The sequence below is a fragment of the Myxine glutinosa genome, chromosome 7 (assembly GCF_964187855.1).
Source record: "Myxine glutinosa chromosome 7, kmMyxGlut1.1, whole genome shotgun sequence".
Taxonomy (NCBI): domain Eukaryota; kingdom Metazoa; phylum Chordata; class Myxini; order Myxiniformes; family Myxinidae; genus Myxine; species Myxine glutinosa.
In genome coordinates this window covers 95918701-95945372 of record NC_136267.1, presented here as the reverse complement: position 1 = coordinate 95945372, position 26672 = coordinate 95918701, and the positions used below count along the sequence as shown (strand labels likewise).

Sequence of the window (26672 nt, the reverse complement as noted above, 5' to 3'; positions counted from 1 at the left end):
ACACTCCACTCCACTCATTCCACACTACTCACTCCACACCATTCATTCACTTTTACACACACACACACATCTTTCTCGAGCATTGCCTCATTTCACCAAGATCACCAGCAACCTTCATACGCAATGCCTCATTTCATCAGAAACCTCCTGCTCACACACACAGCATCATCTAATCTAACTACTCCCTTTTAATACTGGTGCTTCCCGTCATCCCTTATACTAAGCACTCCCTCGTCATTATAATCCAACTACCCTACTCTACGTCCCCACTACTTGTACAAAGTCACTACTTAACTCTCAAGTCACCTATAGTCATTTCTAGATCCCTATACATTATCCTAACCCTCCCGGGCTAGTTTGTACTGCCACCCCATAAACCTATAGCTCATTTGCCCAAAATGAAGGGATGGTAGATTAGTGTTGCGGTTTTAGAACCCACACTTTTGTCAATAAATAATCACTTGTAAATATGACATTAAAGGTTAAAGGTAGCACCCTTAGCAAGGCCATAGCAACATGTAGGCCACCTTAGAAATTCCAGTTATTTCATTATTATGTGTTTTAGTTAAGGCCATGTTTCCAATAGTTGAATCTGCGTTGCATCAATTAAATAAGAGTAGGTCCAAATCCATTCTGTCCATTTTGCGACCCCCCTCTCCAAGCGCGGCCATTACGCGCCTTGCCAGCAGCGTTCGGTGCCTTAGCGTTCGCTCAGGCGCCGCCATTGACCACGCGGTCGGCTCGAGGACGAAGGGGGCGGGATGCCAAGAAGAAGGTGTGGCCATGTCAACTCACCATCAGGGCGTGGCCGGTAAGCCCCCACCAGCCAACCAGGGCTGAGGAAATATTGCTGGCGGGCGTGGTTTTGGAGCGCGCGTAGTAATCTTGGCACGTGTTATAAAAGCGCGAACGCAGAGCCCTTTCACAGAAGATATATGGCGGCGCTCTTGTAAGAGGACTTCTTTCAAAGGACTGCGTGGAGACGGCTGACTGAAAAGGACTACTGTATTGGGAAAGTCACTTGTTGAAGGACTGCTTTCTATGGTACTGCGCAGAAGAACCTTTGTAACGGGACTGATCCAGGAGCGCACATTGCGTAAGGACTCACTCGCTGGCGTTATAAGAGAACCTTGGAGAGGGTGCGTTTGTCAGAGCCATACAATTATTACGTACGCTGAAGGACGCCAGCCTCCCCCCCCCCACCATATGTAAGGTCCGCTCGCACCCAACGATACGCAGAGCTGCCTGCCGGGTTTCGCCCGCTGGACCGGAGTCGACTGGAGCCTGGACCATCTACCTGGACCTTCCACCCTACCAGCTACAATCCCCGTGTGAGTGCGTATGTTTGTCTGGGGTCGTAAGTTAAGACTGCGTAGTTAAGACTGCCCTGTGTCCTGCTTCTTCTTCTTCCTTTCTTGTATATTTCTTTCCTTTCCTCTTCTTTTTGGTTTGTAAATAAATTACCTTGTTCTTTCTTGGTTTTCCCTAATCCGATCGCATCCGTCCTTTCTTTCAATTGAGTACCTGTGGCACGATTAGGAACCGCTACAATCGGGTTAATCATTGTTAACGGCCTGAGTCGCGGCTCGATTCGCTCGGCTTGTCCACTAACGCCGCGGCTCGGGCGGGGCTCATTTCCTTGCTTCCCGGAAGGCGCTGGTAATTAGGTAATAGGAACAATTCGGCCTACCACCCTATTCAGCGCTGACCGGAAGTGACGTCATAGTTCCAGGACTCGGGACGGTCAGCTTAAAGGATAAGGGGATTAATCCCCCCTTGATAAGGGGAGCGCCGACTCCTGAGATCCATAACAATTGGTGTCTGGGAGTGGGATTTGAAGCCCGAACCAAATTTTTCATCTGAACAAATTTGGTCAAAATTTCGAGCGGCCAAGATTTTAATTAACATCCAAATTGAATCGTGCCATGGATAACCAAGGTGATCGGATGCCGGTGGGGGAAAATGAGGAGGTAGAGGAGGAATTAGGGTTAACCCAGGACCCCAGGGAAGAAGTGGGAGAGATGGAGGAGGAAAGTGAAGAAGGTGTGGTAGTGGGGGTTGCAGGCGCACAAAATGGCGGCGACTCGCACATGGCGGCAGGGGCCGCACCCGCTGCGCAAATGGGGGTGGGCGACATGCAAGCCTTCATGGCGCAAATCAGGGCATGCTTCGTGGTGCAAAGTAAAGAAATAGATGAAAAGATGGACAAATCCAGGGAAGAAATGAAAGGCGGGTTAAACAATTTGAGAAATGAGATGGGAAGCCAAATTGGGGGGTTGAGAAATGAATTGGGTGATCAAATTGGGGGATTAGATAGCAAATTTGGGGGATTGGACCGCAAAATTGGGGGGTTAGAAAGTAAATTTGAGGGGTTAGAAAGTAAATTTGGGGGATTAGAAAATAAATTGGGAGGACTGGAAGATAAATTAGGGGACCAATTGGAGGACATAAATGGCCAAGCCCGGGAGGTAAATGAGGGGTTAGTGAGGGACAAAGCCACATATGAGGTAAAACAGATGGGGAGGGACAGAGACCGCGAGTTGAGCGGGAGAGGCACAATGGTACGCAACGAGGTAGCGCGGTGTGAGGAACGTGGGAAAGGCGAGCCTGAACGAGGCACAGTTAAGTGGACCCGGGTAGAGATCGCGACCCGGGGTATGGGGAAGCCGGTGACCACCGAGGTAGAGAAGAAAATTTTATTAGCGCCAGCGGTCGTCGAGGAAAAATAAAATGAAATCATTGTAATGGAAATTGGAATTCAAGAGATGGCAGAGATGGAAATTAAATCGAGGGAAGAGATGGAATGTGTGCAAAGTCCGTGTTCACATCATGATGCCGTACTTATTAACCCCAATGAAAGTTTTCAGGTGGTGGAGGAGTGAAGAAGAGGAAGCGCCAAGGTGAGTCGGGCTGTATATGGCACGAAAAGATTTGGCGCGAGAGGGTTCTTCGCGCGCTTGGGATCCCGGCGTAACCCGGGCGCTCGTAGAAGGTCCGTGGTGCGCTGTGTGAGTGGAAATGGCGCGTGTGTGCGAATGGCGCCGGAGCGCGAGTGCATTACAGAGAGTGAGAATGAATGCACAACAGAGTCTGAAAGTGGGGGAGAATGCACAGAGGAGTGTATGTGTGAGGATGAGAGTGGTAGTGAGAGTGAGATGGATGAGGAGCGTGTGTGAGGATGCACACCTGAGTTGATTGTGGAACGTGTGCGGGAGAGCACACCAGAGTGCGTTATTGGGTGTGCAAAAGAGTGCACACCCTTGGGTATGTGTGCGCTGAGTGGGTATGGGCAAGAGTGCACACCCACGAGTGGTACGGAGTACGTACCGGGAGAGTGTGCGCAAGAAGGTGCGCGAGAGAGGTGTGTAATGGTTTTATGTTGCAGCAAATAGTCTTGAGGATCTGCAAAAACCTGATTTTCACATTATATCATGCACTTAGATTTGCGATGGTTGAGTAAACAAGACAAAAATGGCATATTTTCGAAATAATATGTTCCATTCTCACTACTAGAGAAATACCCGTGCTAAGCACGGGTGGGAGGCCAGAAGCAAACAGGCAATGCAGATACGGCGAATGCTAAAGCATGAAACCAATAAATTCCACATTCCTGGAGCACCTTCAGTCGCACGTCAGACATGGACAGCAAGTTCGTGAAGGACTTCCATGAAAAACGTACCTGTTCACAAACAAACGGGTACGTTCACGTCGAGAAACATCGATCGTGGGTCTGTGGCGAATCTGCACATGGCGATGGCAAAATATCAGAAATTGAAGGCTTTTTTATTTTAAACGATTCATAAAAACATCCATTGAATCATATCACACGCAAATCAGCAAAAGCTAAACAGTATCTTTAGAATTTCAATAAAAGTCACATCACTTCATATCAGTAAATATTATTCCATCGTGTTTCAAATCGTGATCGATACACTATGATCGTGATGATCGTGATCAATAATCGTGTTCACAATCGCTATGTCGTATGTACTCCCGATACCTGTACCAAATTCTCGAAACGTGTAACTGTACCAAATCAACAGTTAAAAGGATTTTGAGCCGATAGGTGTTACGGCCTTGGCAAGATCGATGGAGACAGCGATCTGTTAGATCTGATCCTCCTTCATGCCGAAGTGCAGATCCTCCATGCCACATCCGATTGATGCAGCCGTGCAGCGATCGGTGCAGTCGTTTGTGCGGCACACAGTGCAGCGATCGGTGCAGTCGTTTGTGCGGCACACTGTGCAGCGATCAGTGCAGCCGTTTGTGTGGCACACGGTGCAGTCGTATGTGCGGCACATGGTGCAGCGATCAGTGCAGCCTTTTGTGCGGCACACGGTGCAGCGATCGGTGCAAACGTGGACTCCCACACTGCCACATCCTGCTATTACTTGCTCCCGCATGACGTTTCCGCATGACGGATGTTTATATATATGGTTTAAAAGAAAAAAGGCTTCAATTTCCGATATTTAGCCTTTTCATTTGGGCCTCCCAATTGAAGCCCCGCCCATAGGGCGGGTACCGTTGCTCGACGTAAGAAGACGTCACAATGAACGTCATGCAAACGCGAATGTTATGCGGGAGTCCAAACCTGAGAATGCTGGAGACTAAAGCTGAAATTGGGAAAACTAAATAGCCTATTTTACTCCCGGGGATCCCAGGATTATCCACCCAAAATATCTTTGCGATCGGTTCAGCAGTTTTTACGGTACCTTCGAACAGACAGACAGACAGACATTTGGTGAATTATAGTAAGATGTCAATTTTTATTTCATTGTGTTGCAATAAAAATATGCATTCGATGATTAAAATTGTAATTAAATGGAATGTTTGATGTCTGGTATGTCTCCTGGTGTTGTTTTTTACATTTTCTAAAATTCCTTGAAATGTGCAATGCTTGACAAAATAAGTGATTCGTGCATAATGCTTGGTGTCCACCAAATTCACAATAATTGTGATGTCAGTTTCATTTTCAAATCATGAAGGACTCGTGAAATTAACTGGGTGTGTAGGTTAAGAAATACCTCAAGAAGAATGCCCTTGATGCTTATTCAATGGATCAATCAGAAATTTAATTTTTTTCGTGTAAATCTTGTCATATTTTTTTCTGTGCCCATCCAGTAATGCATGAATCACATCCCAGAAAATGTGAAAAGAAATCCGCATCGCACGAAACTTGATTATGTGTAACGCGGGTCCCGTTTGTTGTTAAAGCAAAGCAGTCACTTGCTGGCAGACGACCACTCGTTTACGGATGACATCAGAACTTGTTTTCGTGTCCGTGTCCTCCGGTGCTGCGTTATGCACGAATCCAGCGTGCGAAGTGCATTCTCGTTTTCATTTTGGTGAAAATGAAGCATGTATCAGGTCTGATGCTTCAACCTCGGATACCCCAATATATACAGAACAACATAATACAGAATATTTACTGTTTCCTGAAACTATTTTTCCACTCAGATGTAACACTTAGTATACCCAGTATTGCAGCCATGCACATATATATATATACATACCAGTATGTATATATATATATATATATATATATATATATATATTGTTACGGATCTCAGTCGTCGGCCTTTTCCCCTTACCAAGGGGGGGGGGGGGGGGATTAGCCCCTTGTCTGTTACTGACCGACGTGAGTCCTGGAAATCCAAACGCTCCTTCCGGTTGGGAGCAGCCAGGGTAATTGGTCAATGAAAAGTCCCAAGGACCTGAGTGCCACTCCTGACCGTGAAGCAGGGAAGAGACTCCCGCTCGAACCACGGTTTTAGATAGACTAGTTGCTGAGCGGTTTTTAGCAACCTGGAGTTCGAGCCATTTAACAAGGACTAACCCGATCCTGAGCGTTGGCCAAATCGTGCCACGTATATCAATAGGTAAAAGACAAAGACGATCGGACGAGAATGAAGACGACAAAGGTAGGAAGAACAGGTATTTATTAATGATTCACACAAAACCCGAAAAAAAAGAAGAACGAAGAAATGTAATTTACAGAGAAATGGAAGAAGCAGAAGGACACAGAGCAATTCCTTAAACAAGCTTAACTTATACCCAGACAACACAAAGGACAGACGACGGGCAGACTCACACGAATGGGGAATGAAGGCAGGAACGAATGGCTGGAAGGAGAGGAAGGTTCAGGTCCGGGCAGAACGGCAGGCTGGAGGCGAACGGCCGCCGACACCTCCGCAATCTGGTTCACACCGCTAGGTTGCTCGAAAAACAGCACGTCAGGGCTTCACACTGCTGGGGCTGTTGAAACAGCGTCTCTCCCAGCAGAACCGCAAGCTCACCTCTCCACAGAATCTCTCCACTTCCAAGCACCTCCCTCCACGTATATCTTTTAGTGCGTGCTCCTTTGCTCATCTCTCTCTTACGCATCTCCTCATGGGGGCTGATGCAACGGGTTTTATAACCCCACCCTCGAACCTGCTCGATGTTTCTTTCTCCGCCCTCTCAGGCCAAACCCACTGAGCCTTGATTGGTTGATCGGGGCTGGCCTACTCCTCCTCCTGATGACGATGGGCGGGCAACGCCCTTCTTCCCCGAGTTAGAGCACATGGCAATGGCGTCGAATGCAGTTGGTAATGCAGTTGGCAATGGGGGCAATGCAGTTGGCAATGGAGGCAATGCAGTTGGCAATGGGGCTCGATCTTATTTGATTTTGGTGTAACGTAAGATCGACTATTGGACACACAGCCTTATCTGAAACACAGACTAATGAAATAACTATATAGAGGTTCTATGATTGGCTACGTGCTTGTACATGGACGAGCTAAGGTGCACTTATTTCAATTAACAGCCAATTAAGGGGAAATGTACACAGGAACTTTACTACTAAATTTACAAAGTGAATGTTCTAAAAACCGTAACAATATATATATATATATATATATATATATATATATATATATATATATATATATATATACATATACATATATATGTGTGTGTGTGTGTGTGTGTGTGTATGTATATACATATATATATATATATATATATATATATATACAGTGGTACCTCGGCTTACGAGTGCCCCAACGTACGAGTTTTTCGGGATACGAGCCGTCGCTCGGGCGGTTTGTTGCTTTGGGATACGAGCCGAGATCCGATGTACGAGCTCAAAAAATTTATTTTTTTGAATTTTCCGGTTGTGGCTTCCGGTTCCGGTCACGTGGTTATCTTGCCGTGAAAGCATCTCTGCTTGGATATAAAACACGCAATCGTCGAAATACATGAGCGAGGAATCTCCTTGCTCCAGCCGGTGACGTCATCGGCGGGGATCCCCGCCTCCAGAGTGGCTGGTCACGTGACCGCCAAAGCGTGTCGCGCGTGCGGGTATAATGAGCTACACCTGTGGATCACGTGACCACGGAAGCACGCCTCGCTTGAGAGGCATGGCTTTCGGTTTGCGTTTTGCTTTATAAGGCGCGATAAATGGGCTTTTGAGTGTTAGCGGTTCATGGCGTTGACGGTTCATGACGGTTCATGGCGTTGACGGTCAAAAACCCATTACATCAATTTTACCAGGCACTGTACAGTAAGTACAGTGGACACCAAATGCACGGTGGAAGGCTAGAAGTAGAAGATCGTCCAAGACAAGTGAGAATAAGCCATACTTTGGAGATGACGTCATTCGCTGGTCCGATAACCAAAGATGTGGTATAAAAAACCAGGTGAGCTAACAATGCAGCAATGAAGGAATTCGGCCAAGGCACCGGCACACAACGACCTACCTACATCGAAAGACTCAATGCCAATGGTGACAGAAGCCAAGACGGCCGGCTTAAACACCGCCGAAAGACCACGGTGTACCAACTTACGATGCAGAACATCTTGCACTTAATATGATGACAACAGGTGCCATCCTCTGACGTACCATTACAGGTACAGGTACAGTACACGTGAGCACAGAGCAAAAGTTCACTGAAACCGAGATTAAGAAAAAAGAAAAAACACCTCGTGGTCCGTGCTCGATATCCGAGTTTCAATCTTTTCAAACACATGATGCTCTCGGTCACGGTATCTCCTGCGAGCTGCTTCTCCTTCAACCACACAAACAACAACTTCTCCATATCTTCATGGATAGAGGTCCGGAGCTTTGAAATAATCGTAACGCCCTTGGCTGGCGTTATAGCCTTTATGGACTCCTTCTGCTTCAAAATCGTACATATCGTAGAAGGAGTACGATCGTACTGCCTCGCCAAGTCGACAACACGCACACCTCACCTGGCATGCTCTTCTCCTCTGCTTAATAAAACCAGTTTATTTCTTTACATTCTCTTGTATTATGTACAGTATATACGAGGTCGTGCTTGTTTATACATTATTTGTTATTTATAAAGTACATTTTTGTTATTTAAAAGCACCTAACAAAAAAAATTGGTGTTTTTTTTTTGAGGCTGGAACGGATTAATAGCATTTCAATGCATTTGAATGGGAAAATTTGCTTTGACTTACGAGCGATTTGGCTTACGAGCTCCGTCACGGAACGGATTAAACTCGTAAGCCGAGGTACCACTGTATATATATATATATATATATATACATTATATATATATATATATATATATATATATATATATATATATATAGATATATATATATATATATATATATATAATTATATAATTATATAATTATATATATATATTGTTGCGTATATGGGATTTGCATCCATCCATATCCGCTTGTAAATATTCCCCTATTTCCCCAATACTTCCCAACTATCCCCAATCCCCCATTCCCTAGTCCCATTTTCTGTAAACAACACTCTGTAGACCCGACCTCCCCCTATTTCCCCCATTAAATTTCGTGCCCAGGTTCACCGCATCTCATGTAAGACAACTATAGGACATCTTGCTAGTTATTCTTAGTCTATGTCAGTTAAGGACTCGTTTCCATTAATTCTGACCCTTCGTTGCACCAGAATGTGATTGTATGGCACCGTTAGGAAGTTTAGGACCTCCCAATACCTTCCCGCAGCTCTTCCTCACAGAACAACAACAACAACACCAACCACAACAACGAGCGCAGGGAGTGCGCGTCCTCACTCCGGCTTGGTTGGTAGGGGTGTTGGGAGGGCACCAGGCCTTCCCAACGAGCCGCCATCGAACATGTGCTCGACGGGGTTACCAAATAGGGGCTCCCTGTCAGCTCCTCGTCAAGGGCGGAGCCCGGTAACCCCCGCACCCAATGGAAGCGGCGGACCGGCCCAGTGGGGCGGAACCAACCAGCCGAGGGCGTGTCACTCCCCGCTGAGCATGCGCAGGGAGAGGGAGGTGACGTCAGATGCGCGCTGAGCTTGAAGCAAGAAAGACGTCCCCTCCGAGCACTGTGAGGCCTCCCCGCATCTTCTGGACCGTGCTTTATCCTGTCCCCGAGCCAAGGTGCACCTTGAGCTATCGACTACCTGTCCCTTCCTGCCATCAATCCCTGCGTAAGTCTGCCTTGTTCCGTTTGTCTGTGGTCTGTCTGGGATAAGATAAGACGGTAATTAAGTGCCCATCTCTTCTGTGTCTTTACCTCACTGCCTTGTAATCTACCCCTTTTCTCCACCACTGTAATTATACCCTCCTCCGGAGGTCTTGTGAACTGTACCCCTTGCGTCGTTTCCTCTTTCCCAGTCGTCGTGTCCTTTCTACCATTGATTTGGCATAGCGCGATTTGGCCAACGTCTGGGTGAATCGGGTGAGTTGGGGAAGAATCGGGGAAACTGTTAGGTCGCGGCAATACCACCGCTCGGTAAATAACATCTTTAACCGCATCCGTAACAATATATATATATATATATATATATATATATATATATATATATATATATATATATATATATATATACTAGCGGGGTCACCCGTGGGAATCCCACGGGCATGGATGTGTGTGACATTTCGACATATTGAGTTATATGCTGCACATTCATTTTTACAAAATGGTTACTGGCAAGTCATCAGATCCAGAAATGGTGTGAATTTAGTTATTTCACATAATATGTGACCCCTCACTCCTCTCCACCTGACACTCTCCTGTCTCCACCTGACACTCTCCTGTCTCCACCTGACACTCTCCTCTCTCCACCTAGCACTCCTCTCCTCTCCAAACCCTCACATCCCTCTCCTTTCCAATCCCTCACCTCTCCAATCCCTCACACTCCTCTCCTCTGCAATCCTTCACACGCCTCTCCAATCGCGCCTCACACTCCTCTCCAATCGCGCCTCACACTCCTCTCCAATCGCGCCTCACACTCCTCTCCAATCGTGCCTCACACTCCTCTCCAATCGTGCCTCACACTCCCCTCCAATCACTCCTCTCTAATCGTGCCTCACACTCCTCTCCAATCACGCCTCACACTCCTCTCCAATCGTGCGTCACACTCCTCTCCAATCGCGCCTCACACTCCTCTCCAATCGCGCCTCACTCGCCTCTCCAATCGGCTTTCCCCGTCTCGTTTCTCTCCTTTTTCTCCCGTCTCGTTCTTTTTCTTGCTCCAAATCGGCCCGTCGGAATCGGAAATCGGCCCGTCTCGCCCGTCGGCCCGTCGGAATCGGAAATCGGCCCGTCTTGCTTTTGTGCTTGTGCGTAAATAAATTGTGTTCATGACACCATTTCTGGTGTTGGGCTAGCGGCTAGGGTGCCGGCTTAGGATCCTGGGTTCGAATCTCGGTCGATCGCCGAATTAATGCCAGGGGGGTTGACTCAGCCTGTCATCCTTCCGAGGTCGGCTAATTGAGTACCAGTTCACTGGTAATTCCCTGTTTGTCGTTGAAGGCGGCAAAAAGGGTTGGCGTCAGGAAGGGCATCCGGCCGTAAAACATTGCTTCAAAAAGGGGACAAAAAAACAACAACTACCACGGTCCCCGAAAAGGCCAACCCCCGCTTTGCGGGGAAAAATGGCCTCTAAACGGTGGTTTTTACACCATTTCTGGATCTGATGACTTGCCAGTAACCATTTTGTAAAAATGAATGTGCAGCATCTAACTCAATATGTCGAAATGTCACACACATCCATGCCCGTGGGATTCCCACGGGTGACCCCGCAAGTTTGCATTGACGTTCGTCGATGGACTCGTTGGCCCGTCTCATTCGTTTTCTTGCTGCATCCTGTTCAAGTCTGCGTTCTTCATCGATCGTCTCATTCATTTTGGAAATAGAAGTTTCCACGCAGCGCATGAATTGTCACGATCCTCAAGAGGAATTTGTCTCGTAATCATCAAATGATAAATGGCAAGTAAATTATATTGTGGAAAATTAAAGATTTCAAATAAACCTATTTAAAGTGTATTCGCACATAACGAATTTTAAAAAACGAAGAAATATCTCTCGGTAATTTCCTGAAACATATTTTACTTCCGGCTAATAATGTTGAATTAAATAAAAACGAAGAAATATATGTCGGCATCATTGTTGACGTTTTTGTGACGACTGTCATCAAACGAAAAAGTAATATATCTTAACGGAAAAGCAAAAGCGAATTTTTAATATATATCGACACGTTGCCGTCGGTGTCATGTTGGGCGGTGTATGATACACCATGACGCGATTTTTAAAAATATATCTCTGCATTTTCCCGCGTGTGTGGAATGTTCTCAATTATTGCTGACACCGAGTCCAAAACCATCGATAAAAATGAAATAATATGGTGAGTTAGATTGGAGATAAAGGCGTGAGAGAGACTCAATGGCCTTGAAGTTGAAGTTACAGGCGTTTGAGAATTCATTTCGTTCTATAAACGGCAACTTTCATTGGATTTCCTTCCCGTTTTTTTTCAACCGAGTCGAAAACTATGTTAGCGACTGTGAAAAATGAAATGATATATCGAATTTTTAATATGTATCGACACGTTGCCGTCGGTGTCATGTTAGGCGGTGTATGATACACCATGACGCGATTTTAAAAAAGATATCTGCATTTTCCCGCGTGTGTGGAATGTTCTCAATTATTGCTGACACCGACTCTAAAACCATCGATAAAAATGAAATCATATGGTGAGTTAGATTGGAGATAAAGGCGTGAGAGAGACTCAATGGCCTTGAAGTTACAGGCATTTGAGAATTCATTTCGTTCTATAAACGGCAACTTTCATCGGATTTTCTTCTCGTTTTTTTTCAACCGAGTCTAAAACTATGTTAGCGACTGTGAAAAATGAAATGATATATCGAATTTAAAATAGATATCGACACATTGCCGTCGGTGTCATGTTGGGCGGTGTATGATTGTAACGAACTCAAGCAGACTCCATCGTGCCGGAAGCGGAAAACGCGTTTATTGACGCGGTGATGATTCCTCGTGTCTGACGAATAAGCGCGTCCGATAAACCACAACAACAATGCAAATACAAGTCAGAATAATACGTTACATCCTCCTTTCTTCCAAGGAAGCCACTTTAAAGGAAACCAGCAAAGCAAATAACTCTATAAAGTAAAACTTACACTGAATGAATTAACAAACAGCATCACATTCAGATCACGTGAATCAATTGATTTAAATTTAAAGATCCAGACGTCTGGGAGGGTTAACCGCTCTGCCGCTCCTTGTGATGAACTTGGTATTTCTGGGAGATGCAGTGGCTCGAGGCGATGACACTGTTGGGAGACTTTGGGATTCAGATGCTTGCTCACTTGGACTTGGGGACTTGCAGCAGTTCCCCACTGGGGTGTCCTGTTGAGTGGTGGGATCAGGGAAGTCCCTCATGTCCTGGGAAGAGTAAAAGCGAGAGAGTGGCTGACTTCCCACCGGGCCAACATTGGCTGAATGAGGCACTCTGCGGAGATGGAGCCTGTTACGCCGGTACACATTGTTTGGGGTCCTCAGCAAATATGACCGGGGGCTGTTGTGGCGCGCCTCAACTACAGCCGGAATCCAATGCCTGGCCTCCGGGTTTGGCAACATCCTAACACTGTCTCCCGGCTGGAGCGGTGGCAAATTTGACATAGATGGCTTGTCATGATAGTATTTTTGTTTCTCCTTCTGTGTGTCAAGGCGTGATCTCACAAGGTGATGGTCATACCGCGCAGGCATGAGAAGAGTGCGGTTGCAAGGCAGTGTGTTTCTGGGGCGTCTTCCCATTAGGAGCTGAGCCGGGGACAAGTTTATTCCTTCAAGTGGAGTGGTGCGGTAGTCTAGCAGGGCTAAGTACTTATCTGCTGACTTCTTCCAGAGCCTTTTCACTGTCTGGATCGCTCTTTCTGCCTCTCCATTGGCACGTTGGTGCTTGGGGGACACAATGTCGTGAGTTATGCCATATTCTTTGCAAAACTGAGAAAATTCCTCTGACGTGTACTGACTTCTGGAATCGCTTCGCAGCTTCTCTGGAATACCATGTCGACAAAACTGCTGCTTGAGAGCTTCGATTACAGAGCGAGCTGTAATGTCCTTGAGGCAATCCACCTCCACAAACTTGGAGTAATAATCGACCGTGAGCAAATACTGCTTTGATTCGAAGTCAAAAACGTCGCTTCCAACTTCGATGAATGGAAGATCAGGCGTGTAAGTCGGCAAGAGAGGCTCCCGTTGCTGAGCGCTTTGATACTCTGCACACTTGCAACAATTCCGTACAGTTTCTTCGATGTCAGAGTTCATTGAGGGCCAATACATGACCTCGCGAGCACGCTGCTTACACTTGTTCACTCCGAGGTGCGATTCATGAATCAAGCTCAGCATTCTGGGTCTGAGGCTTGGCGGGATGACAAGGCGCATGCCTTTGTAGACAACACTGTCTGAGACTGCCAATTGCGTTCTGGAGTCAAAGTACGGACGGACCTGTGCTGGGACTTCCTTTCGGGAGTCAGGCCATCCACTTGCAATGACACCGCAGAGAAGGCTCATTTGACTCAGAGTAGCTTCCTGGATTTCGAGGTATTTCCCACTCGTGATCGCAAGGAACTGGAACATGTTCACAGGCTCAAGGTCTTTCCCAGCTTCTGAGTCGGTGTCCGGTAGAGGTGCACGGGACAATGTGTCGGGGAGCACCATCTCAGAACCACGGCAGTAGTTAACCTCCAAGTCATACCGTTGAAGCTTGAGCAACATACGCTGTAAACGCATGGGAGAAGATAGGAGAGGCTTCTTGAAGATTTCCTCAAGGGGTTTATGGTCATTATATACCACTACTGATTTTCCAAAGATATAGTAGTGAAATGCTTCTGTTGCATGGACGATTGAGAGCATTTCCTTCTCAATCATAGCGTAGCGACACTCAGTATCGGTCATACTGCGTGATGTGAACGCTATAGGGTTGCCATTCTGGAGCAAACAGGCTCCCACAGCGTTTTGGCTGGCATCGGCTTGTATTTCAACTGGCTGACTTACATCGTAGTACTGAAGGACCGGGGCCGAAATACATGCTTGCTTCAGCTTCTTGAAGGACAGCTCCTGAGCTGACTGCCAGGAGAACTCCACGTCCGCCTTGCAGAGATCACGGAGAGGCTTGCTTGTGTCACTTAGGTTGGGAATAAACTTCCCTAAATACTGAACGAATCCAAGGAAACGCTTGACGCCTTGTTTGTCTGTTGGACGTGGCATTTTCTCAACTGCCTTCGTCTTGAATGGATCTGGTAGCACTCCTTCTGCAGTAAGCAGGTGGCCTACATAAGGGACTGAGGTTTGCCGGATGAGGCATTTTCGGAAGTTTAGTTGCAGGTTATAACTTGTAGCTCGTTGCATAACTCGCTTCAGTACACAGTCGTGGTGGGTGATGTCACGACCAGCAACTAAAATGTCATCCATTACCGCTGTTGCCCATTCTATCCCTTCTAGCATCTGGTCCATGATTCGCTGGAATATCTCCGGCGAGCACCTCAATCCATAAGGGAGACGCAGCCAGCGGTATCTCCCTACAGGTGTATTGAACGTGGTCAAGAATGAAGAAGGCTCGTCAAGGCGAATTTGCATGAACCCACTGCGGGCGTCAAGCACAGAAAATACTTTGGCTCCAGGGATTTGAGCTAAAACTTCCTGAACAGTTCTCATTGGGTAGTGCTCACGTTTTGTGCACTTGTTTAAGTCTTTGGGGTCTATACAGATGCGGACTTTGCCGTTGCGAAGAGCTACTACCATGGAACTCACCCACTCAGTCGGTCGTTCTACCTTCGCGATGTGACCTTCGGTGACCATCTCTTGTAGCTTGTCAACTATTTGCTCTCTCAATGCTGCAGGCTGTCTGCGAGGAGCGTGAACTACTCCCTGTGACCCTTCTACAAGCTTGATCCGATAAGTTCCGGGAAGAGTTCCAGTTGTCTTGGCAACTTCTGGAAACTCAGAGATTACTGCTTCCTGAGACACATTGACTAGAGGCTGAACAAGAGACAACTTATCGAGCTTGACAATGAGGCCTAGGGCTTCCGAGGTAGCGCCTGACATTACATTCTCCTGATCGAGGTCAATGACCTCAAAATTGGCTCTAACGGTCTTGTTTTTGTGAGAGAGAGGGAGTGTCACGGTACCGACAGGATGGATAGTATGGTTCGAGTATGTTTTAAGAACTTTATGCGACGATTGTAGATCGCCTGCGAGGTGCTGGACTAACTGGTAGTCGTTGAGTGTTAGTGTGTTGCACCTTGCACCCGTGTCAATCCGGAACCGAGTCGGCTGACCCAGCAACGTGACGGTCTGTGCCCACTTGTCATGAGTAGCCGTATTGATGCTTGGTTGTAGAGCGGAGATCCTTAAAATTTCAGATTCCTTGACGAGTTCTTGAGGAAGATCTACATGATCTAGACTGGTCTCCTCATCAAGGGACTTTAGGTCGCGCAGTCTCTTCCGACACGCCGCAAACCAGTGACCAGGCTTCTTGCAGTAGGAGCAGCTAGAATTAATTGCTGGACACTTGGCTTGCCTGTGCACTGACTGGCCACATTTGCTGCAGGGACCGTCATTCCGAAACCGATTCTCAGCTTTGAACAGCTCGGTGGCTTGTGTATGCCTATCAGGCTTGCTCTTACAACGTTGAGTCTGGTGCTGAGTTCGTTCGTTTTCAGATCTGAGGGCTGAGATGAGAGCATCTTCATCTCGGACTATTCTCATATGTTTCTGCGAGAGCTCTAGCTGTTGGCCAATTTCTATAGCTTTAGCTAGTGAGAGCTCCTCACCCCTATCGAGTAATTTCTCTTGGACCCTCTTATCATGGCTGCCATCAATGATGCAATCGACGATTATGTCGTCTGGGTCTTGGTAATCGCAATCCATGAGAATTATCCTCAGATCTTTTATGAAATGATCAAAAGACTCACCACTCCGCTGGCGCCTTTGTTTCAGTCGGTGTCTGGCAACTCTTTTGTTCTTTCTGGGCTGCACATAGTTCTGGAATTTGTTCAGCACTTCCTGCGGGTCGTCTTTCTCTCCTTCCTCCCAAGATAGAGTTTGGTAGATTTGACGACCTTGTTCGCCGATCCACGTTCCGAGCCATCCTGCTTGACGAGGCTTCGTTATGTCTGCGAGCGGCCCTGACAAGACAAAACTGACGTGATTTCTGAACCGGCAAAACTCCTGGTAGAGATCCAGACTCTCCCAGTCGATCGAGGGATGATCAAAGTTCGGAGATGCCATATTTATGGAGACGAATGGCGGCTTATGGCATGAATATCAACGAACTTCTGACACCATGTAACGAACTCAAGCAGACTCCATCGTGCCGGAAGCGGAAAACGCGTTTATTGACGCGGTGATGATTCCTCGTGTCTGACGAATAAGCGCGTCCGATAAACCACAACAACAATGCAAATACAAGTCAGAATAATACGTTACAATGATACACCATGACGCGATTTTAAAAAATATATCTCTGCATTTTCCCGCGTGTGTGGAATGTTTGTGGAAAATTAAAGATTTCAAATAAACCTATTTAAAGTGTATGCGCACATAACTAATAAAAAAAACGAAGAAATATCTCTCGGTAATTTCCTGAAACATATTTTACTTCCGGCTAATATGTTGAATGAAATAAAAACGAAGAAATATATGTCGGCATCATTGTTGACGTTTTTGTGACGACTATCATCAAACGAAATAGTAATACAGTATATCATAACGGAAAAGCAAAAGCGAATTTTTAATATATATCGACACATTGCCGGCGGTGTCATGTTGGGCGGTGTATGATACACCATGACGCGATTTTAAAAAATATATCTCTGCATTTTCCCGCGTGTGTGGATTGTTCTCAATTATTGCTGACACCGAGTCTAAAAGTAAAACCATCGATAAAAATGAAATCATATGGTGAGTTAGATTGGAGATAAAGGCGTGAGAGAGACTCAATGGCCTTGAAGTTACAGGCCTTTGAGAATTCATTTCGTTCTATAAACGGCAACTTTCATCGGATTTTCTTCCCGTTTTTTTTCAACCGAGTCTAAAACTATGTTAGCGACTGTGAAAAATGAAATGATTTATCGAATTTGATTTGAAATAAAACTGGGGGAGAGCAAGACACCACGGGCCTACAAAACAGGACTCAAAGCTATGCGAGTTAATAAAATGGTGGATATTTGTTTATAGCCACTCCCAGAATGGGTGGAGCTATGGGTGGAGCTACTCTGCAAACCGAGTAAGCCACACCCCGGACAGACACCCAACAGATAGACAGACAGACAGACAGAATCATCTACGGCTATTATAATATAGATATATATATATATATATATACAACAACAATGTATATATATGTATATATATGTGTGTGTATATACAGACGGCATTTAATATGGAATATTTTTTTTGTAGGGGTGAACTTACTTTTCAAGGTGTCTTAGAACCAAAAGTTCATTGGAATTATGTTGAAATTATTCTAGATTTTCTTAATGTGACCTTTAAAAGAAACAAAATCCACATTTGACATTTCGAAGCAAATAAATTGATCCTTGAAAGTGATGTAAACTGATATCGATCTCAATTCATGGACAGTACTGTGTTAAACTTCTGTACGTTTTCCAGAAGTATCTCTTTATTTTGCACATTAGCCAAATATTTTTTTAACAAAAACAAAAGTTAAATTATGACCGGGATTACGGACAGTAAAATTACAGTTCAGTACTTCGTGTAACCCCCACGAGCATTCAGGAGAGCATGTACACCTTGAGGCATGCTGTTCATGAGATTTGCCAAGGTTTGGACAGGAATTGCTTGCCATGCAGTGGCAATAGTCTGCTGCAATTCACGCACAGAGGTCGGCTGCTGGTCCAAGTGGTTGATTTGACGCGTTAATTCTGCCCACAAGTTCTCTATCGGATTCATATCCGGGGACATGGCAGGCCACTCCATATGCTCTACACCACGGTCAGCAAGAAAGTGTTGGATCATGCGAGCACGATGAGGCCGTGCATTGTCATCTTGGAAGACAAAGTTTCCTCGAAAGGCTGCACGAGCAAATGGAAGCAATGTTTCTTCCAGAATGGCCCTGTACTTGAACTGGTTCAGGTTTCCATTCAGAACAACCAGGTCAGTTTTGCCCCCTGCATGAAAAGCCACCCAAACGGTCACCCCACCACCTCCAGCTTGGACTCTTGGCACTATACAATCTTTGTTGTAGGCTTCATGCACTTGTCTGTGCACTCAGAAGCGGCCATCTTGACGATAGACCAGAAGTCTAGACTCGTCACTGAAGATCACGTGATTCCAGTGTCCTGGCTGCCATTGACGGTGCTCTCTGGCCCACTGCAATTGGCGCTGGTGGTGTTGTCTGGTCAGGCGTGGCTTTCTCAGGGGCCGCCTGGCACGATAGCCTGCTTGAACCAGTCGTTGGTTGACTAGCCTTCTGGATACAGGCACATTTGTCAGTTTCTGCCACTCAGCCCTAAGCCGATTAGCTGACTTGGTATGGCCATTGCGGACTAACCGGTGCAGCTGGCGATCATCCCTCCTTGTGGTTCTGTGGGGACGTCCTGGCCTTGGAGTAGGGACACCCCTCTGAGCATTTCGTTTCAGGATCTTTGACACCTGACCTTGAGTGATGCCATACTGCCGAGCAATAGCACGCTGTTTCATGCCGTAATTTCGTAAAGCCACCACTCCATGACAAACAGCATTGTCGAGTTGACGGACCATCTCCAGAGGAAGCGACAATAACTTTTGGAGACGTGCAGCAGTTGTTTTCCACTAATACAGAACGCAACAACCCTTGTATACCCGACTGTGAAGCCAATCATCAAATGCACCTGTCTGTACATTTTGCCATGCCACCTGTGATATAATCCTGTTGTTGACTTCTTGCTGCGACAGACAATCAGTGACATGGTTCTTTTAACAAATAAATCACCAAAGTGTAAAATAAACTCACCAGATTGATATACTGAGTTAAGAAAGTAAACCCAAGTCAAGAAAAAAAAAAAATTCCATATTAAATGCCAAGTCTGTATATCCGGAGGGGAATCTCACTCCCGGCACCAAGTTTGTTATGATGCTCGGAGGAATTCCGCTACTTCACACCAAGTATATTACGGCCCGGGGTTCGGGTTTACTTCGTGGGGGTTAACCTCTGTTCCTTCCCGAACTTACCGGACCTGCGGCTGCCATGCACGAATAACTTCGTATTTAGCAGATTGTAAATCAGCAATTACGAACGCCAATCGAGGAACGTACCGTATTTAGACAGCCGAGCGAAAACCGTTGGTCACCGCCAGAGGGATGCTGAAGCCGTCACAGTCAATGTTAAACTGGATACGAACAATGGCGGATTAATGGAGAAAACACAATCACGGACAGAGAGAAAGGAAAAGTTTGAACAATTTCATTTATTACAGATATTTACAATGTGATTATTTCAATACCAAAGAAAAAGGGGCGAGAAGCAGAAACGTAGCTTATTCTACGCCTTATTACGATTACTACGGATATACATCACATGGGCGCCCAGCCCAGGTATATAATTCATGCGGGAGGGGAGGGTAATGAACAACGAAGGAACCTGCCAGCAGAATCTTGTTTCTCACAGTCTGAGAGTCCTTTAGATGCTTTTTTGCAAACTCCAAGCGGGCTTTCATATGTCTTTCACTGAGGAGAGGCTTCCGTCTGGCCACTCTGCCATAAAGCCCAGATCGGTGGAGTGTTGCAGTGATGGTTGTCCTTCAGGAAGTTTCTCCCATCTCCACACAGGATCTCTGGAGCTCAGCCAGAGTGACCATCGGGTTCTTAGTCACCTCTCTTACCAAGGCCCTTCTCCCCCGATTGCTCAGTTTGGCCGGATGGCCAGCTCTTGGAAGAGTCCTGGTTGTTCCAAACTTCTTCCATTTAAGAATTATGGAGGCCACTGTGCTCTTGGGAACCTTCAATGCAGCAGAATTTTTTTTGTCGGCTTCCCCAAATGTGTTCCTCGACACAATCCTGTCGCTGAGCTCTGCAGGCAGTTCCTTCGACCTCATGGCTTGGTTTTTGCTCTGATATGCATTGTCAGCTGTGAGACCTTATATGGATAGGTGTGTGCCTTTCCAAATCATGTCCAATCAATTGAATTTACCACAGGTGGACTCCAATCAAGGTGTAGAAACATCTCAAAGATGATCAAGAGAAATGGGAGGCACCTGAGCTAAATTTCAAGTGTCATAGCAAAGGGTCTGAATACTTATGTAAATGTGATATTTCCGTTTTTTCTTTTTAATAAATTTGCAAAACTTTCTAAAATCCTGTTTTCTCTTTGTCATTCTGGGGTATTGAGTGTAGATTGATAAGGGAAAAAATGAATTTAAACGATTTCAGCATAAGGCTGCATCATAACAAAATGTGAAAAGAGTGAAGGGGTCTGAATACTTTCTGAATGCACTGTATGTGTATATATATATATATATATATATATATATATATATATATATATATATATATATATATATATATATATATATACTGTATATATATCTATATATATATATATATATATATATATATATATATATATATATATGTATATATATACATACCAGCATGGATCAGCTCAGCACGCTTGCCTAACCACACATCGCTGCAGGGGCACTGGCTTGTTTTAACTGAGGATAATGACCTGACTGAACTCGAGTTGTGTTGTCATGACTTCCAACAATCATAATACAAACAGTTATTTTGTACAAATGTATTTGTAATACGGTATTGGTGATGTTATTTATTTGTAATTTATTTGTAATCTAAAAAGGTCCAAGTGGTCTAATGGGTCTAAAGGATCTTTCAGGTCTTTAAAGTCTTACGCGTCTTCAGGATCGAAGGGGTCTTTGGGGTCTTTCGGATATTCTGGGTCTTTGTGGTCTTTAATGGTCTTCAGTGTCTTTCAGTGTATTTGGGGTATTTTAGGTGTGTGACAATAGCACAAAAGGTTACAAGGTTACAAATGTAACCCAACTCGGTGGGTCTTCTTTATTTTGTCGATTTTGTTAGCAAGGACTTTATCTCTAAAATAGTTGGTAAGAATGATGTGGCTGAAAACTTTTGCATTGCATAAGTCCTCTTTTTGGTGGAGCTCCTTGACCTGTGAAAATTTATATTTTTTTCTCTTTTTCTCCATATTAATATACTCCTTTCTCTCACCTGCTTTCTGTAAGGTTCCTGCACCCGGCATCCTGCTTGAGAAAATAAACTTAAGAATTTGACACACTTCGAATTTGAAAATAAACTTAAGAATTAATTACTACACTTTTGCATTCCTCCATTTAAAATCAATGAAAACAAATTGTCCCTATACATGTTTATTCGTGTCCAACGTTAAAGGTCGCATAATGTTACAGAACTGCAACCTGATATTCATAAGTTTCGTTGTAAATGATTATAATTAACCAGCCCACAGTCCAAGTCGGAAGTTCAAGCTTCCTCTTTGAACCTCCTTTCTAAATCAGGTCAGTCTTTTGGGTCTAATCCTAACCCTTACATGTAACCCAGTGCTACCTGCTGCATGGTCGGGTCGTCGGTGACGAAACCGCCATCTCTCACTGGCTTTGCTGGTGGGGAGGGTGACTGTGACACCCTGCCAGGAGTAAAAACAACATCTGACAAAGGGCGGATGAACTCCCATAGGGAGCCAACAGCCATCCAGTGAGGAGATGGTGTCTCCTAAAAAACACCCATCCAGTTTGGATCAGTTCATGTCATACCAAAGACTTTAAAAATAGTACTTGCTGCTTCCTTGCTTGAAAAGGATAGAGCACCTACAATCTCCATGAGTTGGCATCCATGGAGAGGAGGAATTTCTCCTGAGGAAATGCTCCGCTGAGAGTGGTGAGAAAGGAATCGCCATTGTTACGACGTCTCTGGTACCCACAGTATCTCAGGACGTGACGGCACTTTCCCCTAGCTCAGTAGCTGTTATTTGTCTCGTCAGTATGTCCTTGTGTGTCAGCTCCATTACGAGCCTTTGACCAAAAACCCCCTTGACCTTTGCATCCTGATTGGCTGTCATGTTTAAGCACCTGTTAAGTGGCATGCAAAATTTCCCTGTAATCACACTTTGATGCTTTGAAGCACAACACCTGTTTTTAAAGCTTGTTTTGTTGTTTTTAATGGAACTATTGTATCAATTCACATATCATGTATGCAAAATGTTGGAATTCCAAGCTCTCCCCTGTCCTATACATTCCTCTTCCCTAGCTCCCTTTGCCTTACTAATATCTCCTCTACTTTTCCTTTCCTCTACTATTTTCTTACTTTTCCTTACTTTTCACAATACCGGTAATATATTTTCTTAAATTTACCTCCCTCCCTCTTTTCCCCTTATACCACATTTTGAGTTGACTCTTAATGTAACATGCTTCTAAATGATAAGTGAGGCATGGTTAAAAAACTTTTCTCAATGGAGCTGTCTGGTCTCGGCGTCATGTAGCGCCCTTCAATGAAACTCCTATCTGGGCCTTCACAGACGACATCCCATCACTCTGTAAGGAATTGATGGAGACCGTTTGGCTAAGATTGCTCAGGTCTATAACTCTAAACTCCAGCCCTTCTCCCTCCCTACTTACTCTTTCACCTTCTTTGTCCTCCCACCCGACCCCTAGCACTGGCTTGACAACACCAAGAGCATTAAAAAACAGCTAAAAAGTGAGTTTGTATTAAGGTTGATAAATGCTTAAAGTGTGTGTGCTTTCATATACCTGTGTGTACATAAGCTTGTTTGATGCCCGAATGTCTTTTATGGATTTCACTAGTTGGACCCCCATACTGCTTTCATTTCCGGGTCAAGTTTTACTCATCAGAACCCAACAACCTACAGGAGGAGTTAACGAGGTACTGATACAAAAGTGAAACTGAAATTTCTGTTGGAGGTACTCCGCACTCGCAGAGAAAAATTTCTTTTTCCCCAGTAACCTCAACAACCGATTGCATTGTAACACCATGACAACGAGGCCGACCAACAATTCCTCTCTCTGCCATTTGCAAAGTTTCACGTCACCTCCTTCTCCCTCACTATAAGCGCGTCGTAAATCCGCCATTGTGCATTCACAACAGCCCACTCTTACTGCATGCCTTTATCCCCACACTATTCATGCGGATAAAGGGCCTCTTTGCTCTCCCTGCCGGTTCACGCTCTCTTGCAGACCCAAAAATACTCCAAAGATCTTTAACTCGTGCATTTTTCTCATCCCCTAATCTCACCCAGGTACCTATTCTTGCTGCAGTTAAAACAAGACGTTCTGAGTGGCAGGTAATTTTTCGTTGTGACGTCACTTTAACCTCAGTGGAGAGAACAGATTTCAGCAATCGATTTCTGAGAGCAATGGCTGCTTCTAGTTGATAACGGCGTACTGTGTGTTACGCTACTTGCAACGAAGTCATTTTTGGCTCTGCTTTTGTTGAATTAACTTTGTGCAAAGAGGATTAAATTCCTTGCCTGGATCTTTGTGAGATATGTCTGTTAATTATGAAATATGTTAATGGTGACAATATAGTTATTGTATGTGTGGATATGGCACTTGCATGTGGGGTCAATTAGCCTCCATCTGTATTTGAGTTTTCAATAATTCCTTTGAAAATGGGGATGATGGCGATGATGTGCTTCCGGAGCTTCGCTGCCCGGAGATGACGCGTGTTGAAAGGTCATACTCAGTTTTCACTCAGTTTGTATACGTTCTCTTTCTTGATTGTTTGGTGATACCTCAGCCATCCTTTGAGCTACGAAGCTGAAATTTGGGCACAATAGTGAGCAAATGCTTTGGCAAAAACAGTTTTATATTTTTTGATTTATTCTTTAATTGATTAATTACTGATTATTATCGATTTATTAATTACTTATTTACTTCCTTTCTCCTCTAGGAAATATCTCAGGCACCTTTTGAGTTAGGAAGCTGATATTTGGACATGAGAGTGACCAAGTGATTTGGCTGTAAAGGGTATTTTTTATTTTTTGATTAATCAATTAATCAATGAATTATTACATTTTTCGAATAATTAATTATTTTTCAAAAGTTACAGATTTGGATGAAACAGTGGTGGTTTAGGTATGCTATTAGTTAAATGATTAAGAAATTAATTATTTTATGATTAATATTTATTTATTATTAATTAATTACATACCTGGTGTTGGCCTAATGGTTAGGGCGGTAGGCTTGAGATCCTAAGGCCCTGAGATAGAATCCCGTCCAGCTGTTGAATTAATACCAGGTGGGGTTAACTCAGCCTGTCATCCTCCCAAGGATGGTGAAATGAGTACCAGGGTACTGGGTCCTCTTTCAAGGAGATTGGTGGCAGGATTTGCACTCTGGCTGCCATAAAACACCTCATTCAGTAGCACACACAGTGGTGTGTGTTGGGATGGTGCTGAGGAGTCGTCCAAGGACGAAGCAATGTGCTGATCCAGCATACGCTCCTAAATATATATATATATATATAGACGCATGACTACCCTGCAGTGAACACCGCAGGGTGACACAGAGGACCAAATGAGCTTTAACTCCGAGGCGTTTAATTCAATGGCGGACCTTTGTTACACGCGAGGGAAGCAAGTGGGTGAGAAGCCGTAAGCGCTTACCTTCACGAGTCCACCCGATGTCCTCCACCCTGCAATAAATCAACTCAAACCGACACGGAATTAAAATGTACAAAAATACCAGATTTATTAAACAAAATGCCGGTCACAAAATAATGCACGATAAAACTATATTCCTAATTGGAGTGCTCCATACAGACCCGAATACAGACAAAGGGAAATATAACTGAGAAATAAATATGTGTGGTTTGTGGCACTTAGCTCGAATCGGCTCTTGAATCTCGTCAGGAATCATCAAAACCCCCTCGCGTCCTTGGCGGGAAAATTGCAGGCTGCACTGCCGTGGGCGCGAAATAGGCCTCACGCAACCACGTTCGCCCAGCTGTGCTCGTCTTCATTGTCCGTGTGCGGGAAACCACAGTTCTCGGTCCGCAGTTCTTCCTCCTCACAATCACTATGAAGATGCTGGAACATGACCGTTCGTGATTGAATCTTCCTTGCGCAAGAGCAATAGCGACTGTTCGCTATGGGATCCGGAACGAGAAGAATGAGAAGAACCAAATGTCCGCCATTCCAATTATTTTGTACTTGAGGCTGACGTCATCCCACGACGTCTCCGTGTCCGCTCCTATCAGCGAGTCCGATCTTACCAGTCCTTGTACCAATCAAATCCCGGACCAATCACTGCTCTTCGAGGCGTGGCCTCATGAACCTGCCTCTGCCTGTGTGCTCACCAAGTCGGTGTTATCAGCAATAGTGCTCATTGTCTTGTTTCCAGTTGATTTTTATTTAGTGTTATTAATTATGGTGTCGACTGCTTGGCTTGGCTTTGGTGTGTAGTGTGGTGTCATAAGGAACACAGGAAAATGTTACAGAGGCAATTACATACAGAGGATTAATTTATCCATAATGCCTCGCTAATTAACAAACCCCACCCCTCTCATGGGGATGAAGATACAAGCTCTTCCATGACATACGGTCTACACAAATTTCTGACTTATCGAGGTTTCGAGGTTTCTTCTTCTTCACGGCAGTCGGAGCACACTATCTCTATACACTCTACCTGTCTCTAAGGTAATCATTGTCTACCCCCTACAAATGTAACAATATATATATATATTGTTGCGGTTCTGAGAATGTACATATTGATTAATAAAGGTTAAAGGTTTTGCCCCCATAGTTAGTCCACATGCAACACGTAGGCCACCTTAGAACATTAGTTATGTCATAGTATATGGTAGAATAAGGCCATTCCCAATAGTGATACCTGCGTTGTGTAAAAGAAATAAGAGTAGGTCCCATTCATTTTGCGGCCCACCCTCCAATCTACCTCGTTGGGCAGCATCCAGTCTGCACCCCATTTTTGCTATTGCCCCTCGCATTAGGATGCTCAAACCAGCCAAATGCCACGAGGTAGGCCTGGAAAAGGGGGAGGAGCATGAGGTCGGGGTGTGGCCACGTCAAGCAGACGTCATGGGTGGAGCCGGTAAGAGCCAACAACCAACCAGGGCTCAGGTGGAATTGCGTGAGGGGCATGGTCAAAGCACGGCTGGCAAGTTCCAGAGGGTTCGCTGGGCGGCGCTATATAAACGTGCTCACAAAGCCCTTACACAGGACTGATGAGCGAGGGGCTTTGTAACAGGACTATTGCGCTTTATCAAGAGGACTGAAGCCAAGATTGGTATTGTGAGGACTGTCCAGGACTGGTCGTATCAAGAGGACTATTGGGAGAGGCGCTTGGTTGACCGGACTCGTTGGGGAAGGCTGGCGGTGTACAAGGATTGGC

General features: G+C 45.1%; 1 protein-coding gene across 5 annotated transcripts in view; it reads left to right on the top strand.

The window, feature by feature from the left end:
- Positions 1–26672, top strand: part of LOC137431435 (band 4.1-like protein 5) — a 158042-nt gene that overhangs the window by 41727 nt on the left and 89643 nt on the right. For 4 of the 5 annotated variants that reach the window (XR_013624117.1, XM_068122754.2, XM_068122750.2 and 1 more), the window contains exons 3-5: positions 22959–23001; positions 23109–23187; positions 23561–23605. Coding sequence is in view for 4 of the 5 variants with exons in the window: in XM_068122754.2 (XP_067978855.2) it covers positions 22959–23001; positions 23109–23187; positions 23561–23605 (167 nt within the window). In the remaining variant the exon portion in view is untranslated. The remainder of the gene's footprint in view (positions 1–22958; positions 23002–23108; positions 23188–23560; positions 23606–26672) is intronic. The other variant, XM_068122753.2, reaches the window with a different exon arrangement.